General features: G+C 40.3%; 2 protein-coding genes across 6 annotated transcripts; one reads left to right on the forward strand and one right to left on the reverse strand.

Moving 5' to 3' along the window:
• Positions 1 to 634: 634 nt before the first annotated feature.
• ndufb1.L (NADH:ubiquinone oxidoreductase subunit B1 L homeolog) lies at positions 635 to 4,056 on the reverse strand. The gene is made up of 3 exons (XM_018230434.2): positions 3,917 to 4,056; positions 2,277 to 2,421; positions 635 to 794 (listed from the first exon to the last, which is right to left on the reverse strand). Exons 2-3 carry the CDS (start codon positions 2,414 to 2,416, stop codon positions 758 to 760), a joined length of 177 nt encoding a protein of 58 aa, XP_018085923.1. The 5' UTR covers positions 2,417 to 2,421; positions 3,917 to 4,056; the 3' UTR covers positions 635 to 757.
• Positions 4,057 to 4,149: 93 nt separating this feature from the next.
• cpsf2.L (cleavage and polyadenylation specific factor 2 L homeolog) lies at positions 4,150 to 17,534 on the forward strand. Of its 5 annotated transcripts, none has more exons than XM_018230432.2 (15): positions 4,150 to 4,283; positions 5,047 to 5,214; positions 5,430 to 5,589; positions 5,662 to 5,767; positions 6,179 to 6,308; positions 6,609 to 6,724; positions 6,856 to 7,043; positions 7,132 to 7,422; positions 13,612 to 13,712; positions 13,889 to 14,089; positions 14,313 to 14,465; positions 14,788 to 15,013; positions 15,637 to 15,939; positions 17,000 to 17,134; positions 17,337 to 17,534. In XM_018230432.2, the coding sequence occupies exons 2-15, from the start codon at positions 5,066 to 5,068 to the stop codon at positions 17,427 to 17,429; spliced, it is 2,352 nt and encodes a 783-aa protein (XP_018085921.1). In that variant the 5' UTR covers positions 4,150 to 4,283; positions 5,047 to 5,065; the 3' UTR covers positions 17,430 to 17,534. The 5 variants fall into 5 exon arrangements, with proteins under 5 accessions (XP_018085921.1, XP_018085918.1, XP_018085920.1 ...); XM_018230429.2 differs by having other exon boundaries at positions 4,166 to 4,299; XM_018230431.2 differs by having other exon boundaries at positions 4,178 to 4,331.
• Positions 17,535 to 18,774: the final 1,240 nt, after the last annotated feature.

Raw genomic sequence — 18,774 nt, forward strand, 5'->3', positions numbered from 1 at the left:
GCCATATAGCCTTTTTTCAATTTCCATCATTGCTACACAGCAGGTTGTTTATATGAGCCATAGTAGTGTTTCTGAAGCAAACAGATCTGTTTTACCAGTGCAGAGCAACACTACATGATATTTTCATTACTTTAAAACACTTTCATTTTTTGGTGTTACTATTCCTTTAGATAAGAAGCCACATGGGTGGTTTTAAGCGTTATATGTATGTGTATACTATATTTATTTATATACACGTACACGCATACATAGACATATAATGTACTTGTAAATAATGGTACAGTGACTTCCAAGAATAATGTCACCAGATCTTGAAGACATTGAATACAATAAGAGGCAATGGTCCAGCCACCCAGATCACCTTCCCATTTCCAAAAAGGTTACCTGAAGGTTAGGGAAGGATTCATTATTGTATAGATCAACATGAACTCAGAAATCATCTCAGATAATCAACCAGGGTTGATTTTCCTGATCGAGGACTGCCTCTGTGTATTGATGAAGTCCTTGATCTGACCGCTTACATAGCTGTAGTGATAATCTGATTGTTGGCAAAATGACAAACAATTGATCAGCCCGATATTGCACACCATAATTTAATGGTTAATTGCTTTTTTTCAGAAAAAAAAGTTATACGTTTCCAAAGCAAATAGGTTTATTTTGTTTTAAGTAAATCTTAATGGATGCATAGAATTTTCACAGAAAACTTATCAAACTTAATCAGCAAATATATTTTATTTAAGTTGATGATTTTTGATCTTTATCGCCATGTCACTTCTTCACCAGGCTTTAATTCTCTGTAGAGGGAAAAGAAAAAAACACTTTACTTAAACAGAGGTAAATGGGATCTTCAGCCAAATTAAAGTTTTTTTGCAAAGTAGAATTCTAACTACAACTTTCCAATATACAGTCAGTGTTTTTAAAGGGATCCTGTCATCGGAAAACATGTTTTTTTCAAAACGAATCAGTAAATAGTGCTGCTCCAGCAGAATTCTGCACTGAAATCCATTTTTCAAAAGAGCAAACAGATTTTTTTTATATTCAATTTTTAAATCTGACATGGGGCTAGACATTTTGTCAATTTTCCAGCTGCCCCTGGTCATTTTGAAATTTTTTTTTTCCCATGACAGTAATCCTTTAAAGTTGTTAGTAAATGTAATTGTTTTTCTATTCCTGGCCATGAAGGGTGGGAAAAAGTGGGAAAATGTCTATGTTTATCAGTGTCAGAGATTGGTATGCAGTTATAAGAAATGCCTACTTCAGGTTCCCTCTGCCAAAGAGGACAATACCAGGTATTACAGCAAAGGATGTACTTACTTTTTCCACAGAAGGAAACAGTGACATATGTGTTAATTATTTGTTGAACACATAATTGTAAATTAGTTTTTTAGTTCAATTACCCCGCCTTCATCTTTATATACTGTTTAAATGAAGATCATTTATTAATATGTTAAAAAACAAAAAATTTACATCGGGTGTACTTACTTTTTTACTTTTGACTGTCTTAAAAACGAACTGGTATTCAAATTAGCTGCAGTTCAGCTTATCACTTAAGGGCAGAGACACAAGTGGAGATTCTTTGGGCGACTAATTTTCCCAAATCTCCAAGTGTGTTTCTGTCCTTAAGAGTCTTGACTGGAATAAGCTTTTTATCCAAACAAGCTGAAGTTGCAATTGTAAACACAGATAGAGATATAATTAAAATCTGTCATATCTAGGAAAATCTGCCTGATACCAACCCTTGTAGAAGAAAACACCTACTGCATATGATATTTTATTACAATTACCTCTAAGGCTAACACAAGGTGATTTGTCACCCGCATTTAAATCTGTGCTAGTACAGGCAAAAAAAAATCTCCCAGTAATGCTTTCCCACCAGCAATTAAGTAAATCACCGGTGGGAAAACATATACAGCACTTCTTTCTTCATTAGGAAACTTCTTGCAGCACCACACGTTGCCTGGTTGGAAAACCTGAATATAAACTACATCTACATACTAAATCTGCAAATCTGGCAGTTAGGACATTGACAGCTGGCCCTGTACATTTTATTATCTAAGGCAGGAAATCTGTAGAGCAACATGCTGCTTTGAGCAGTTGAACACAGTTATTTTCACAGTGTATCATTATACAGAGCAGCTCAACAGCAGTGCTGATTTCAAACGCCAATTGGTTCAATTTACATACAGGCAGAAAGAACTATTCTTTCGAATGTGGAAAAGCAATTGATGGGGATGGCTTTCCAGTTTTGGGCAACTATTTTGTAAAAACAATCTCACCTTTTGTACAGCATGCTCTTGTTCCTGAATGAACTTAGCTTTTCATCATTCCTTCTGTCCAGGTACCATCCAATTACAAATCCAACAGGCACAAGCACATTGACCCAGTGATCTCGCAGAATTCCTGCAAGGTTTACCATGGCAACTGCAAGACAAAAAGTAATTACAAGAAATAAAAGCTTTCATTAATTTCAAAGACAGAGTAATGAAAATGTATATAAACCAGATAAATCATGGTGTACTTCAAAATCAACAACACATCCCATCCAGTCTATTGATTTGGGACTCAGATCCACACCAGTGAGGTGCTACAAGCAACATGTAGCTGCTATATGTGCCAACAAAGTCACAAATGACAATACTGCACATATTTCAAAGGAGTTCACAGAATTAATGGTGGTTTTTAGTAACCGTAATATGTTGAACAAACCAATATCTGATGGGATTGGAGAGACTACAAAAATACCCCAAATATCCCCCCCCCACCCCAGAGGACCAAAATTTTTCTCCTGGAACTATAGTTATGCCAATGTTTTTAAATCTATTCCATTCAGCCACCATTTTATGTTATTCTGTGTTTAAGTCGCTGTTCACCTGACACGATAAGTACAAGTTCTATCTGTAATAGGAACACATGTGAGTGAAAGGTTACCTTTATTTCCCAAAGTTTTTACTTTTACTGCACAACAGTAACATTTTATAAATGAGCCTTGGGAAATAGTGATAATATGGCAGCACAGCTCTAGTTATGAAAGATCCATGAAGCAGTGCAATTATTTCTAAACAGGAGCATTGGTCCAGCGAAAAAGTAAGCAGTTTCACAAACTGGGGGTGTCTAACATATTGTGCCCCCCCTCCCAGTATATTATCATTGTTCCTTCAGTTCTAACATTCTATTTAAAGGGATACTGTCATGGGAAAAAAACATTTTTTTCAAAATGAATCAGTTAATAGTTCTGCTCCAGCAGAATTCTGCACTGAAATCCATTTCTCAAAAGAGCAAATTTTTTTATATTCAATTTTGAAATCTGACATGGGGCTAGACATATTGTCAATTTCCCAGCTGCCCCAAGTCATGTGACTTGTGCTCTGATAAACTTCAATCACTCTTTACTGCAAGTTGGAGTGATATCACCCCCTCCCTTTTCCCCCCCGCGGCCAAATAACATAACAATGGGAAGGTAACTAGATAGCAGCTCCCTAACACAAGATAACAGCTGCCTGGTAGATCTAAGAACAACACTCAATAGTAAAAACCCATGTCCCACTGAGACTCCTTCAGTAACATTGAGAAGGGAAAACAAAAGACTACCAGAAAGCATTTCTCTCCTAAAGTGTAGGCACAAGTCACATGACCAGGGGCAGCTGGGAAATTGGCATAATGTCTAGCCCCATGTCAGATTTCAAAATTGAAAATAAAAAAAATCTGTTTGCTCTTTTGAGAAATGGATTTCAGTGCAGAATTCTGCTGGAGTAGCACTATTAACTGATGCGTTTTCCGATGACAGTATCCCTTTGATACATTTTCCTTAGAGAGATGTAGGTCAAGAAATGTGCATATGCTTAATCTACTACATGACCCCCAAGTTTACATGCATCTTGGCCTAGTCATCTGAAGGCCCCAAGCCTCGCACTCTTACCTTTCGGATGAGAAAAGCAGTTACATCAACCAGCCAGAAATGATAGACACAGAGGGCAGTGGACGCTACTAACACTTTAAGTCTGGGAAATAGTTATAGCTCCCCTATGAAAGGGAAAGCTGGCTCAGCTGATAAAATATTCCTATATGTTAGACACCGTTAAACGTGCAAGGTGCGTTTTGGGAAGAAACACTCTGTAATGTTATATTTATTAGGCTTTTATTCAAACGCTCCCCCTTTCCGCCTGGAATGGATTATTCCTCTTGCGTTCCCCGGTCATGCGCAGAAAGAGGATGGCGCCGGTTTCAGCTAATGAGGGCAGATTGTTGTTGGCATAGTACTTCACATGGGTTTATCCGAGGGACAGGTGGGCTCGTATGTAGGTGTGAAAGCGAGCATCTTATCGACGTGAAAAGTAAACTATTGGCGGCTTATATCGTACTGAGAGCTTATTAGTTACATTTCGGTCTACTGCAGACTACCACTAAGGCGAGGGAATGAGATGAGGGGGTCCTGAAGTCTAGGGAAGGGCTGACCAGAAATGCTTTACCCCATGGTAATGTTATGGCGTTGCTTGTAGACAAATCTAGTTCACAATCACATTTTGGGCTCCCCGATTTAGGGAAATGATTCGTACTGTCCCATAGAGATCAATGTAGGTACAGGATGGAAGTAACAGAGACCTGTGCTGAGAAGTCAAGTAAAGAATTACTGTGGAGAGTGTTACCTAGCCCTCAGAGTAGTGATTTACTAAAGAACATAAACTTGGACACCCTGGCGTAATTAAATGCTTAATGAAAAATAAGCCATGAGCCCAATCTTTGCCCCAGACCCCCCCTCCCCATGTTAGCAGTTACCTGCTGGGCCTCATTGGGCTTTCTGGCTGCATTTATTTCATGGCCCACTTGGGTAGGCCTTGATACAGTCACTTCAATCCCCCCTGTAGTTACTTTACTGTCCTGTACAGCTGTAAGCAAGATGATCCTTAGTGCTTGCATGTTTTTCTTTGTTTCAAGTCAGTGGATATGCTCAAGATATCTTTATTGAAACGACTATGACAAGAACAACCCACTGTACTCTATAAATATTTGCATGTACGTATTATAAATATATATATGCTTAATGTATAGATCTGAAACCTCTGCAAAAATGACATCCATCATTAAGCTGACTACCTTGGCCGGCGCCCAGGAAGAATCTGCAGTTTGTTATCTTCTTCAGGTTGATGAATTCCGGTTTCTCTTGGACTGTGGCTGGGATGAGAATTTCTCAATGGATATCATTGACTCTGTCAAAAAGTATGCATAATACATATAAAAAAATGTATGTTATTGCAGTATATTTCTAGAAGTCATCACATGGTGTCAAACTATTTTTTTCAGTTTTTTAAATGTTTCAGAAAAAAATATCTTTGTGTGTGTTCATATATGAATATGTGGATTTAAACCCACAATGTGTGCACTGCATCCAAGCAGTAAACTTTCAAGTAACTTCACATCTCATTCATTTGCAGGTATGTCCACCAGGTGGACGCTGTCCTCTTATCGCATCCTGACCCATTACACCTGGGGGCTCTGCCCTATGCTGTCGGAAAGCTTGGGTTAAACTGTGCAATATATGCTACTATTCCAGTGTATAAGATGGGTCAGATGTTTATGTATGACTTATATCAGGTATGTATCAGTCTTTTCTCATCTGTTAATATGCCATTATGCTTACAACCTAAAACAAATCTCTTGTTTCAGTCTCGTCACAACACTGAGGATTTCAATCTCTACTCTCTTGATGATGTTGATTGCGCATTCGATAAAATCCAGCAATTAAAATATTCCCAAATTGTGCATTTGAAAGGTATGTATAAACCGTGGGACATTTGTCTATTGTTCATTTGTTCCTTTTAAAGTGTTATTGCTGTCACTTATACAAAAAATGAGTATAAACTGAATCTTTAGTTGACCAATTGCTATCAGTGTTACCCATGTGTGAGCTGATGGTGAGGCCGTCTATGATTTGCTTCAGCAGTTCCACTGAAACAAATGGCTGTCGAATGTAACCCATATTTGTTAACTCCGTTGGTATAGTGAAAATGGTGACCACATCTTTTCAACATTATTCAGTTGAGTGATGGCAGACAGGAAAATGCATTTCCTAGAGCCCCTTGACATTTTTTTGTCTGTTGTGGAATATTAGATGTTGATAAACGTGAATGCTTTGACCTGTTTTAGTGATTCTATTCTAAAACCACATGTGACTCTTCTACAGGAAAGGGTCATGGCTTGTCAATCACTCCTTTACCAGCTGGTCACATGATAGGAGGGACTATATGGAAAATTGTGAAAGATGGAGAGGAAGAAATTGTGTATGCAGTGGACTTCAACCACAAGAGGGAAATGTAAGTTTCTTGTACTTGTATTTATTAGGGCGTTTTGTGCGACTCATGGGAATAACCTATCTCAAGAATAAATACGTGAAGCACAAAATAAGATGTTTACATTTATACATATATACACATTACCAGTTGGCCAGTTGCAATGCCTGTTAAACAAAAGCTATCAGTTGGCTTTTGGGAGTTGTAGTTTATCATCCTCAGAGGGCAGTGTCTCTAAGTGATAACTAAGATAGTGGAAATGACATGTTATCGGAATTCCATTTCATACACTGCTCATTATTTTTCTTGATGTTTTGTCCTTAGACATTTAAATGGCTGCTCCTTGGAAATGATCAGCAGGCCATCTCTACTTATAACTGACAGTTTCAATGCTACCTATGTGCAGCCAAGAAGAAAGCAGAGGGATGAACAGCTGTTAAGTGTGTATCTAATAATCTTGATCACTTAGTTACGTATTAAAATATATATTCAACTGTATTTGCAAATCTGTTATTTAAAATATGATTGTCATGTAGACTAAGCTATTTCTAACTCTTTTACTGCATTTTAGCAAATGTACTGGAGACTCTGCGAGGAGATGGAAATGTGCTTATTGCTGTAGACACAGCAGGCAGAGTGCTTGAACTTGCGCAGCTTCTTGATCAGATTTGGCGGACGAAAGATGCTGGGCTTGGTGTTTACTCTTTGGCTCTCCTGAATAATGTCAGCTATAATGTAGTTGAGTTCTCAAAATCACAGGTTTGTGGGCACAATTAAAACATCTGACTACAAAAAAAATCCACTTTGTTAATTTGTCCCCATCAAAAACCTTTTGGTTAATTTGCAGGTGGAATGGATGAGTGATAAGCTTATGAGATGTTTTGAAGACAAGAGAAACAACCCTTTTCAGTTTCGCCACCTCACGTTGTGTCATGGCTTTTCTGACCTTGCTCGTGTGCCAAGTCCAAAAGTAGTTCTTGCAAGCCAGCCTGATCTTGAATGTGGATTTTCAAGAGAGCTCTTCATTCAATGGTGTCAGGATCCCAAAAACTCTGTTATTCTCACCTACAGAACAACCCCAGGAACTATTGCTCGCTTTCTAATAGATAACCCCTCAGAGCGAATCATTGACATAGAGGTGAGTCATGGATTTAGCTTTGGGATTGTAACATGCATCTAATTTTTAAAAGTTCTGGAATAGAAGTGTGTGTTTATGAGGGTTGGTTGCTGTGTATGCATGGAAAGTGGCCTAGATGTGATCAGGATGCAAAATGGTAGTTGAAGTTAATGATCTCCCTGATTTAAAGACTCTTTTAAAAGGTTTAAAATGTAAATATCATCTGTGTAATACTATATTGTTACTAATCGTGATATTTTCAGCCACAACATGGTCCACTGAAAAGATCCTTCCACTTTCCAATGGCCCTATTCTTTTGATCCCTGATTTTGGACTGTACTTCTTAGCAGAATGTCTTTCGATAAAATGTAATTTCTCTTGCCTAATTGGGGAATACAGGCACCATGGGGATGAAGATCCTGCAGCTTGGAGATAGGACACTAACTTGTTAACTGTGACTCCTCCTCCCGCTCTGGGCTTCATCCCCTGTCTCCTCCTACTATGCTCCGTCTCAACCGAAGAGGAGTGTAAGATATAGCAACCCAGTTTCTTTTAGTGTCCTCAAAGGAGAAGACACAGAATAATAGTGGCTGGAGCAATTGATCAAGGACCACGGTTAGGATCATGCCACAAATGGGGACCATTGAAGCTGTTCACGTGTTCCTCCAGCTGCTTAGGTACTAACCTAAATAACTCTTTTGCCCAACAGCCTTTCCGCTCTACGGAGGACTGCAGGCTAGCTCCACATTCCCTGTAGCTGTGTTCCCGCTCCACGGAGGACTGAACCAGCTTGTCCACTCTACACTAATGTAAGTGTGCTGTAGTAGAACTGGACATATATATTTATTTATACAGGGACCAAGACATCATGGGCACATAGCAGCTGGACGGTTAGGCGAGTACACATTCTCACCTTACCCCCTCTAACCACTAAGAGCTCTCTTGCTCTCGGAGCCCCATCATGAGTGCGCACTTCCGGTTCCCTTCTCCTTAGGCGCCAAGGGAGTGCACAACAACGCTCACGTCACTTTTGGGGTCAAAGAAGGGAGCGCTCAGTTCCGGAGAGTCTCCGCTTCTAGACCCAACCGGCTGAGCTCTTGCGCACTTCCATCCACGAGAAGGGATAATTCCCTGGGGCACCGCATCTTCTCAACTACGCAGGCAAGTGATTTTCGACTTAGCCTTCTCCGATGCAAGCACGGAGGAGTCCTTTATACGCTTGCTGCACACAACAAGGGGATCTGGGATAACCTACACTCCCTCTCTCCTTTTTAGACCCCTCCATACCGAGGCCACACCACCCAATCGCTTAGGGGTAACCCCTGCCTATCCTACTATAAAAAAATAAAGGGGGAGTAAAAGCTGCATTGCTATCCTCAGCTATGGCAGACAAAACAGAGGAGCTCAAAGTCCTCAGCACCTTCACGCAAGGCAACACAAGTTTCATACCTTGCCTGTGCAGTGCACAACACCAAATTTCAGTCAGTTTCGGCTGATTCTAGCATGTAGACTCACTCCCTCCACACCTGTGGCCAACACAGCCAGCACAGACTCTGATCTGGCTCGTGCTCTATCCCTCTCCCTTGCTGGCCTACAAAACCTAGCCCGCTTCCCGGAGACATTAAACAAGGTCTTGGAACACCTGTCTAACCCCACAAAGTCAAAAGACATTAGACCTGTGGCATCAAAGCGCCCCAGCATATCCCCCCCCCCCAAGTCTCTCCTGGGGAACAGTTTAACCCCTGGGATGAAGAAGGTTAAATAACCTTCAGGTGATGAATCTGAGGAACAGCCTGATCCAGATCATGGCACTCCCCGAACCCAAAGGGAGGTTGAAGGCCTCATACAGTGCTCACTACTCTTAAAGGACCAGTAACATAAAAAAAAAGGTTTAAAAATTAACACCAAGACAAATGAAACTTTTAAAAAGCAAAGCCTTTATTAAGAAATAACTTACTTAATTAAAGTCCACTTCCTGTCCTCTTCAGAAAAGGCGACCATCCATACTGCATTGATCGATTTCTCCTCCCTGGCTAGTCACTGACAGGCATCCTCCTCCAGGCGTCTAGCAGCAGCAGTGTCTCAGGCTCTTCACTCCTTCCCCGTGCATTGGCTTCCTTCCTCCGCTCACCTCCCTCTCTGTCTTCCCTCCTCCCCTACTCTCAGACAGACATGCGGCGCCTGATTACAACCCAGGCAGAATAGAAAGGCGCACGTTACAGGCTCTCCTTCACTGAGCAGTGAGCGATCCTTGCCTGAGCCCTCCCCTCCAACGTGGGAACTGGCCTGGGATTAACCCTATCGCTGCCGATGCACAGTGAAGAGGAGAGCCTGTGACACTGCTGGATGCCTGTAACGTGCGCCTTTCTGTTCTGCCTGGGTTGTAATCAGGCGCCGCATGTCTCTCTCTGAGAGTAGGGGAGGAGGGAGGACAGAGAGGGAGGTGAGCGGATTAGGGAAGCCGATCCACGGGGAAGGAGTGAAGAGCCTGAGACACTGCTGCTGCTGGACGCTTTTTAAACTTTTTTTTTTTTTTTATGTTACTGGTCCTTTAACATCGAAGACATAACTTCGACCATAGAACCAGCTAAGAATATCTTTAAGAGACAAAAGAAAAGCTCTTGCATCTTCCCTGCATATGAGCAGTTAGAGGAAATCGTTAAATCACAATGGAAAACTCCTAACCATAGAGTACAGATCTCTAAGTGTTTTTCCCAAACCTATCCCTTTCCACAAGAATGCATTGATCTCTGGTCATCGCCCCCAACAGTCGACCCACCAGTCTCCAGACTATCCAAGGCCACCACTATCCCAGTGGCAGTTCAAGGATCCAATAGACAAACGTCTAGAAGGGTTCTGCAAGGCAACCTTCACAGCATCCGGTACAGCCTTAAGACCGATTTTTGCCATAGCATGGGTAGCAAAAGTTATGGAAGTCTGGGTAGAACAGACTGCTCAGCTCATTGGTTCAGAGGACCAATCTACAGACGCCCTACTGTCGCAAATAGCAGATGCGACATCATATATCTGCGATGCCTCCCTAGATGCAGCAAAGCTGATCGCCAAAGCCTCCGCTCAATCCATAGCTGCTCATAGGTTCCTATGGCTAAAGACATGGTCAGCAGATCTGACATCAAAAAGATCCCTAGTTAGCCTACCCTTCCAAGGAAAACAACTCTTCGGGGCCAAGCTAGATAAGATTATATCCCAGGCTACTGGAGTTAAAAGACCACAGACCAGGGCAAAGAGGCCGACCTTTAAGAGAAGACCCTTTTTTCGGCCCTTTCGTCAAGGACAGAGGACAAAGCCACAAACAGACAAGTCCAATTCTAACTTCCGTCCTAAATACCTCAGCAAACAAGGAGCTAGCTGGTCATCCTCAAAGGGACAAACCAAGCCCTCCCAAGACAAATCCGCCACAGCATAAAGATGTACCCACCCTCGAAGGGATTCCTTTAGGCGGCCGTCTAAAATCATTTCGGGAGTTGTGGAAAGACCAAATCAGAGACCAATGGGTCATCCAAGTGGTGTCCCAAGGACTAATAATAGAAGAAATCCAATATACTGCAGCACACTGCAATTTGTATAAAATTCAAAAGTGTACTTTATTGGCTCAAATATGAGCAGACATGTGGCAACGCCTCGGGCCCCCTGTGGCTTGAGAAAGGGTCCTGCGAGGCCCGAACTAGACTTTGTACAGCGTCCTCCCCACAGGTTCTTCATTTCCAGATTACCTATGAATAACTTTAGAAGGGAAAAATTCCTTTCAGTAATCCAAGATCTCTCGTTAGCAGGGACAATACAGCTGGTCCCTCCTGCAGAAAGGGGAAGAGGATATTATCCCAATCTCTTCATGGTCCCCAAAAAAGACAAATTCTTAAGACCAGTGCTAGACTTAAAGCCTCTCAACCCATTTGTAAAGAAATGCCACTTCAAAATGGAATCATACAGTCAGTTCTAGCTTCTATGGAGGAGAACGAATTCATGACAGTCATAGACGTCAAGGACGCATACCTCCATATACCGATCCACACGAGTCACCACAGATATCTCAGATTTTATGTGGAAAGAAGCCATTGGCAGTTCGTTGCACTCCCATTTGGACTATCGTCGGCTCCACGAACCTTAACAAAGGTGATGGCAGCAGCACTAGAGGATCTCAGGAGGCATTACAGTCATTCCTTACCTGGGCAACCTTCTTGTCAAAGGTCCATCAGCAGTCACAGCCTAAACAAACATCTCAGACACTCAAGACCCTAGAACAGTTAGGTTGGCTTATCAACTACAAGAAGTCCCACCTCTGCCCGACTCAGAGCATAGAGTACCTGGGATTGATTTTAGACTCCAGAAAAGGAACTGTATTCCTCCCAGGAGAAAAAGCCAATACTTTACAGAAGCGGATCCAGACACTTCGAACAACTAGCACTGTCTCTCTCCGCACAGCAATGCAAACTCTGGGAACAATGGTTGCATCCTTTCCCGCAATACCATATGCCCAATTTCACCCCTCCAACAACTGATTCTCTGGCATCAAAAGAGGGATCGAAGGTTCCTAGACTGGAAGATACTCATCCCGGAACAGGTAAAGCTATTCTGGTGGACCCACCCGCTGTAAATGAGAAGGGGAAGACCCTTCCCCAACCACATCTGGACAGTGGTCATAACGGACGCAAGTCTTACAGGGTGGGGAGGAATAGTCGGGCAAAGAACAGTCCAGGGCTTCTGGGACCAGGAGGAGAGTCTTCTCCAAATCAATCTTCTAGAGCTACGAGCAATACTGTACTCACTGGAGCAGTTCTGGGGCCTCTCCACGTACCTTCATGTGATTCTGGCTTCACACACAGGCCTCAGCAGAAGCTAGCTTCGGGAGGAAGGTGTTGCAGACAGCCATTTACTGAACACCTAAGAGGTGTTACAGTGTCCCGCCCTCGGGTTGCTTTGGGACATCCCCATGGTGCCTGTGTCCCCCAATTAGGCAAGAGAAAGAGATTTTTGTACTCACCGTTAAATCTTTTTCTCTTATCCTATATTGGGGGACACAGGCCTTCCCACCCTGTTGTACACTGCTGTTTTGACAACCAAGAGTTGTATAAAGTTACTCCATGTATTGAGTTCATATCTGTTTTATAAGGTTCTAAGTTGGTTGAGGGACTCCTTCTCTGTTTTGGGTTGCTATATTTTACACTCCTCTTCAGTTGAAACTGAGCATAGTAGGAGGAGGCAGGGGATGAAGCCAAGAGCAGGAGGAGTAACAGTTAACAAGTTAGTGTCCTATCTCCAAGCTGCAGGATCTTCATCCCCATGTGGCCTGTGTCCCCCAATATAGGACAAGAGAAAAAGATTTAACGGTGAGTACAAAAATCTCTTTATTATTGTACAGAGAATGAACCCCCTCCCCGCACGGTCTATTTCTTGCTGGCGCATGTGCGGTTGAAGATACTCCGGGATTACACTCAACTATGCACGCGCCAGCAAGATCTATGTTGCCGAACTGATCGGAAAAGAACACACAGAATCAAAAGATGGTGCCTGCTAGCTCCTCTGCAGATTTCTGCTTGTATAGGTCTGCTTTACTGTGTGAGACACTGTTCACTGAAATACTCTGCAGGAGGGAGCAGAAAAGGGACTCATTTGATGACTGTGGACTTTTGGGGGCGGGTAGTTCTCCTTTACAGTGCATATCCACCCCAAAACTGTTTTGCATAACAGAAGAAAGTCTAATTGTATGCTACTTTCCAATATATATTAAAGATTTTCATTGCTTACAAAGTTGTTTGGAAATGGGACCAAATATATTCGGTGTGTGCAGTGACAGGCGGCTGCAAGTCAAAACCTGAAGTAAAAACAACTGTGCTTTAATTTTTTTTTTTTTATTAAAGGTGTTTATTTCCAATTTTATGGGGAAGGGGAGAACATCCAAAAAAACTTGTTTCACAAGCAGTAACAATAATTAGCCTTTAGTGTCTCCAATATACAATGCAGAAAATCTGTCATTGGTGAACAGAACAATAAAAGTCTTACACCTTACATACATGCAGTAGTGAACCTGGAGACCTATCTTAGTCAGTGTCTAACCAGCGAGTGTTCGTTTTAAGATTCAGGGAGCTCTATGGTGTGCTTTCATTCTTAATTAATTTACATGTAACCTAAAGTATATTTATTTAATGTGCAATGCCCCTTTAAATGTGTTTATTTCTTTCCATCAAATAGCTGAGAAAACGTGTAAAGCTTGAAGGGAAGGAGCTCGAAGAATACCTGGAAAAAGAGAAGTTAAAAAAAGAAGCTGCTAAAAAGCTGGAGCAATCTAAAGAGTAATTGCTATTGTGTTTTTACTAGTGTGTCAAGTTCTTTCTGTCCTTCAAAAGTAAAGCTGTAGTTTGCTCTCTGTTCTGTGTAGATTACAATTTCTTGAATATAATATATATAAATATATATATATATATATATATATATATATGTATGTATATATGTATATGTATTCTTTCAGGGCAGACCTGGATTCTAGTGATGATAGCGATGCAGAGGAGGATATTGATCAGACCACATCACACAAGACCAAACATGACCTGATGATGAAAAATGAGGGCAACAGAAAAGGCAGCTTCTTCAAACAGGCAAAGAAGTCTTATCCTATGTTCCCTGCACCAGAAGAGAGAATTAAATGGGATGAATATGGGGAAATTATCAAGTAAGGGCTATTTTATTTTGTTGTTTTTTTGTGATGAAACTGTTCTGAATTTCAGGACTTGCTTTTGTGAAGCTAGAAAAGTTCCAGATCACTTCACCCCTGCATTTTTGTGCAGTTATACACTTTAACTGACCAGGGTTCAGCCAAATCCTGGATTCAGTGCATCCCTAGTAATATAATCATATTGTACTTCACTGTGTTTTCTGTTTCACTTTTAACATAGACCTGAGGATTTCCTGGTGCCTGAATTGCAAGCAACAGAGGATGAAAAGACTAAGCTAGAGTCAGGTTTGGCAAATGGAGAAGAGCCAATGGACCAAGACCTGTCTGATGTTCCAACCAAATGTGTCTCCGCAACAGAATCAATGGAAATCAAGTTAGTGACTTTACAGTCAGTATGACTGTAATATTTTATTCTTTGTATTGCTTGGCCAGTTCTGGGACTGGTTTGAAGTCTATTAAAAGCTACAACTTTAAGATACCTTGATATTTTTGATTCTCAAGGAACAGGTTTATTTGCAATACTAGTATTGATAAAGTCTATTATAGCTTAGCATTAGAACAGCTTTTTTGCACTGCTGTTTACAGTTTGTATCCAGTAGTTTAGAGTGAAGTATATACATTTCCACACTTAAGATATTTTCACTTTTAGCATTTGGAAATCTTTAATAATAAACTTGCTTCTTCTCCTATAACAGGGCAAGAGTTACATATATTGACTATGAAGGACGCTCAGATGGCGACTCCATCAAAAAGATCATTAACCAAATGAAGCCAAGGCAGTTGATTATTGTGCACGGCCCTCCAGATGCAACTCAGGACCTTGCTGAGGCTTGTAGAGCATTTGGAGGCAAAGATATTAAAGTGTATACCCCAAAACTACATGAGACTGTAGATGCAACAAGTGAAACGCACATTTACCAAGTGAGCATGCACAAAAGTTCATTTTTATGTTACACCATGTAAACCATATTATTCATTTAAATAGGAAGCTATATTTTCTGAAACAGTTTTTTATACCATGTAATGTTTTTTTTATGGTTATGGAGCACTGTGTGTCTTATTATTCTTTATCAATGTGTCTGAATTAAAGGGGATCTGTCACCAAGACAAAAAAGCTGTATAATAAAAATCCCCTTTCCAAATAAACCTGAAATTCAAAAATCTTTTTTTCATTAAAACATCCCATTCTAAAGAGATTTAAAGATCTCCGCTGTCAATGATATTTTGCCTACCCTGCCTCTATGCCTCAGGCATGATGATGCAAAGCTTGTCTTAATAAGTCTTCACAAAATCTTTTGAAGACTTATTGCTGTGATTGTGAATTCCAAGATTGAAGGAAACCAAGATTTAAATAATTTTTACAGTGCAAGTAAACACATTGAAAAATAATTCGGAATTTTATATTGGTGTGACAGGTCCCCTTTAAAGCAGTTCTGCAAAGAAGGATAGGCTGAAACTCTGCATATGACATGGTTGCTTGCTGTATGTCTCATGACTTTTGCAAACTATATTTGTAACTACAAATCTTTGTTCCTTTTGTTCAGGTAAGGCTGAAAGATTCCTTGGTTAGCTCCCTTAAGTTTTGCAAAGCCAAAGATACAGAGCTGGCATGGATTGATGGGGTACTGGACATGAGAGTATCAAAAGTAGACACTGGGGTTATATTAGAAGAAGGGGAGTTAAAGGATGAAGGGGAAGATTCAGAAATGCAAGTGGATGCTCAAGTTATGGATGCAAACACAATAGCACAGCAAAAGGTCATTAAAAGCCTGTTTGGAGATGATGACAAGGAGTTTTCAGAAGAAAGTGAGATCATCCCAACATTGGAGCCATTGCCAAGCAATGAGGTTTGTATATTGGGTATCCGGATATTAGATGCTATATCTGTAATTCTTTTGGGCTTAGTTCTCCTACATCTCTAGCAGAGCTTTAGCAAGTAGTATGCAGCATGCAAGTTATTTTACTATATCAACAGGTTCTAGGAGACCAGAGTAGTTTCAGTGTTTGGTGGAAAACTGTAGAATTGAGTTGGCTCTTTCCAGGGGTGTGTATTTTAGCTCAGTACAACTTTAGTGCATTAATGTTCTTCTGCATGATTGAAGGGAGAAAGTCATGCCTCCACACTGGATTCACTGCCTGTGTTTTTTTCTGAATATTTATGTATTTGAATTACCTTAACTTGGCTAGCTAATGATGTTTACATAATTCTTATGTTCGGCCTGACCTGTGTTTTCATATAGAAATGATATTTAAGTATCTGAAGTTATTTCTAAGATAAATTACACACTTCTCAATATGTAGCTGTATAAGACTACATCCATCCAAGGTCCATCTATAGATGCAACTGTGATCTGACTAGGATGTACTAGCTGTATCGTGTGTGCAAATGAAAGTGTCAATGAGGCTTAAATGTATTGCTACCATTTTTACAAAATACCCTTATTCATAAGATAGAAATTATTTCTTGCAGTGCTTTGCAGTAATCCCTGGTGGTTTGTCCCATTCTACTATTTATGGGGTAGCTCACCTTTAAATAAACTGTTAGAACGGCCTGTTCTTAAAAAAAAATCAACATTTTGCCTTCCTGTTTTGCCTATTTCCAGCCCTCAAATGTCGGCGAAACTTCAGCTAAAACATGTTTGCTCCGAGGCTACAATTTTGATGTTCCTTTTTATTTCTCTTTATTCTCAGGCCCTCGTCTATTCATATTCCACTATTTTCCTGCTGAAACAATAGATAAAAAGAAAATTAAAAAAAAGAAAGAAAAGTTCTAAATACAATTATTAGCTAACTTCCCCCCTCTGTTTTATGTCAGTTAAGTCTTTTAATTAAGCTGTACACCAAAAAAATCACAGTCAGGAGTGACATTTGCGCCCTTGTTGTGGCTTTATTTAATATTGTTTACAGGTCCCAGGACACCAGTCAGTTTTCATGAATGAACCACGACTCTCCGATTTCAAGCAAGTCCTTTTGCGGGAAGGGATTCAGGCTGAATTTGTTGGTGGTGTGTTAGTGTGCAACAATATGGTAGCTGTCAGAAGGGTGAGTCCAGAACCTGTCCAGTTCCCTCATGTCCATTCACGCAAATAACGGGGAATACACGCTGCCGTGCAATCATATACTTTTCTAAGCTAGTACTTCTGACAATGCACTTGCTATTCAATTTACATTTTATTTAATCATTTTGTTTGTAGGCGTAATGTTTTATTTATCTGTGTAAAATATGCTATTTTTTATTTTGCAGACGGAAACAGGTCGGATTGGGCTAGAAGGATGCCTTTGTGAGGATTTTTTTAAAATAAGAGAACTTTTATATGAACAATATGCCATTGTGTGAAGAATGTGTGTTTATAGAGACATGCCATGTGAATTTTTTTTTTTTTTTTTTATATTTTTTTAACCTGGAAAATGCATAGAAAGCAAACCGTTCAAATAATAATTTGTTACAAACGGAGTTTGTCTTGTCTGGATTTCAAACATTACCCAGGAGCATTTCTTCATTAAGTTCTGAAAAGGCATAGATAATAACTTTTTCTCTTTCAGGATGATCTAATTAGATTATTTGTTTTAAAGTAAATTACATAGGAAAACAAGTCTAAAGGTGGCCATAGACGTAACCATTACGATCTTTCTTGGAAAAGATCTTTCCAAGAAAGATTGTTTGTTTCAATATACACGTGTAGAGCTGAATCGTCCGATATACAGACAGATAGAATTCTACCTGTATCTAATGCTTCAGCACTAACAGTGGGCGATGTTGATGCCCGATCAAAATTTTCCATCTGGGCCAATCGAGGAGCTGACCAATAGCCAAGTCTTCTGCCAATATTGGTCGGCTCGTATCCCTGCCATACACGCGCCGAATATCATATGAAATTTTGTTTTGCACGATAATATCTGTGCGTCTATGGCTGCCTTTAAGTAGTGATGGGTATGAGGAAAGTCCTACTCTATTGGTTCTGGCTAGGAATGGTTTAATCCTTCTAGTACTGCTTTCTTTGATCTTGCAGCACCATGTTTTGCCAGTTAAGTTGGGAAGATGTGGCATGGTGTAGAAGTAGATCAAAGTGAAGCCCAGAGTCGGACTCCACATCAGCATTAGAACTATAGTACTTTGAAGTTTCACATGTACATCCTACCAATGGTGGTACTAAAAGGACTAAATCAGGCTTGGAAATTAGAAGTCCAATGCAAAAATGGGGTTGGTGGTCTGTACAAAAACAATAAAAATGGTGTATGCCAATTCCTTCTAGTTGGACACATACTGTATGCACATATGTGCAGCAGCTCAGTTGAATAAATAAAACATCAAAAGTTGAAAGGAAAAGGAACTCAAGCAGATTGACTGCAAAACATTCATTTCAGCTAGTGTCAACATGACATATTTCGGGTCAGAACCCTTTATCAAGTGTTTATAGAGGGTTCTGACCAGAAACATGTTGTGTTGCCACTACCTGGAATAAATGTTTTGTAGTCAATCTGTTGGAGTTCCATATCCTTTCAAATTTTTTTTTTTTTTGCTAAATCAGGTTTGGACCAGCAGAATTTAAAAGCCAATACAAAGGAAGAAGGACAAGTAATGATCTTGGGAGATTTTAATTACTCAGATATTGACTGGAGCTACAGTACTGCCAGAACAGTAAATGAGAACAAGTTTATAAAAAAAATTGTCACAGGTTGTT

The sequence above is a fragment of the Xenopus laevis genome, chromosome 8L (assembly GCF_017654675.1).
Source record: "Xenopus laevis strain J_2021 chromosome 8L, Xenopus_laevis_v10.1, whole genome shotgun sequence".
NCBI lineage: Eukaryota > Metazoa > Chordata > Amphibia > Anura > Pipidae > Xenopus > Xenopus laevis.

Excerpts from the sequence above, each read along its gene's own strand:
- ndufb1.L (XM_018230434.2), bottom strand. The coding sequence starts at position 2,416 with ATGGTAAACCTTGCAGGAATTCTGCGAGATCACTGGGTCAATGTGCTT. Across the intron at positions 795-2,276 it reads AAGAGCATGCTGTACAAAAG|AGAATTAAAGCCTGGTGAAG; the intron begins GTGAGATTGTTT and ends TTCCCTCTACAG.
- cpsf2.L (XM_018230429.2), top strand. The coding sequence starts at position 4,166 with ATGGATTATTCCTCTTGCGTTCCCCGGTCATGCGCAGAAAGAGGATGG. Across the intron at positions 5,768-6,178 it reads CCAAATTGTGCATTTGAAAG|GAAAGGGTCATGGCTTGTCA; the intron begins GTATGTATAAAC and ends ACTCTTCTACAG. Across the intron at positions 17,135-17,336 it reads ATATGGTAGCTGTCAGAAGG|ACGGAAACAGGTCGGATTGG; the intron begins GTGAGTCCAGAA and ends TTTATTTTGCAG.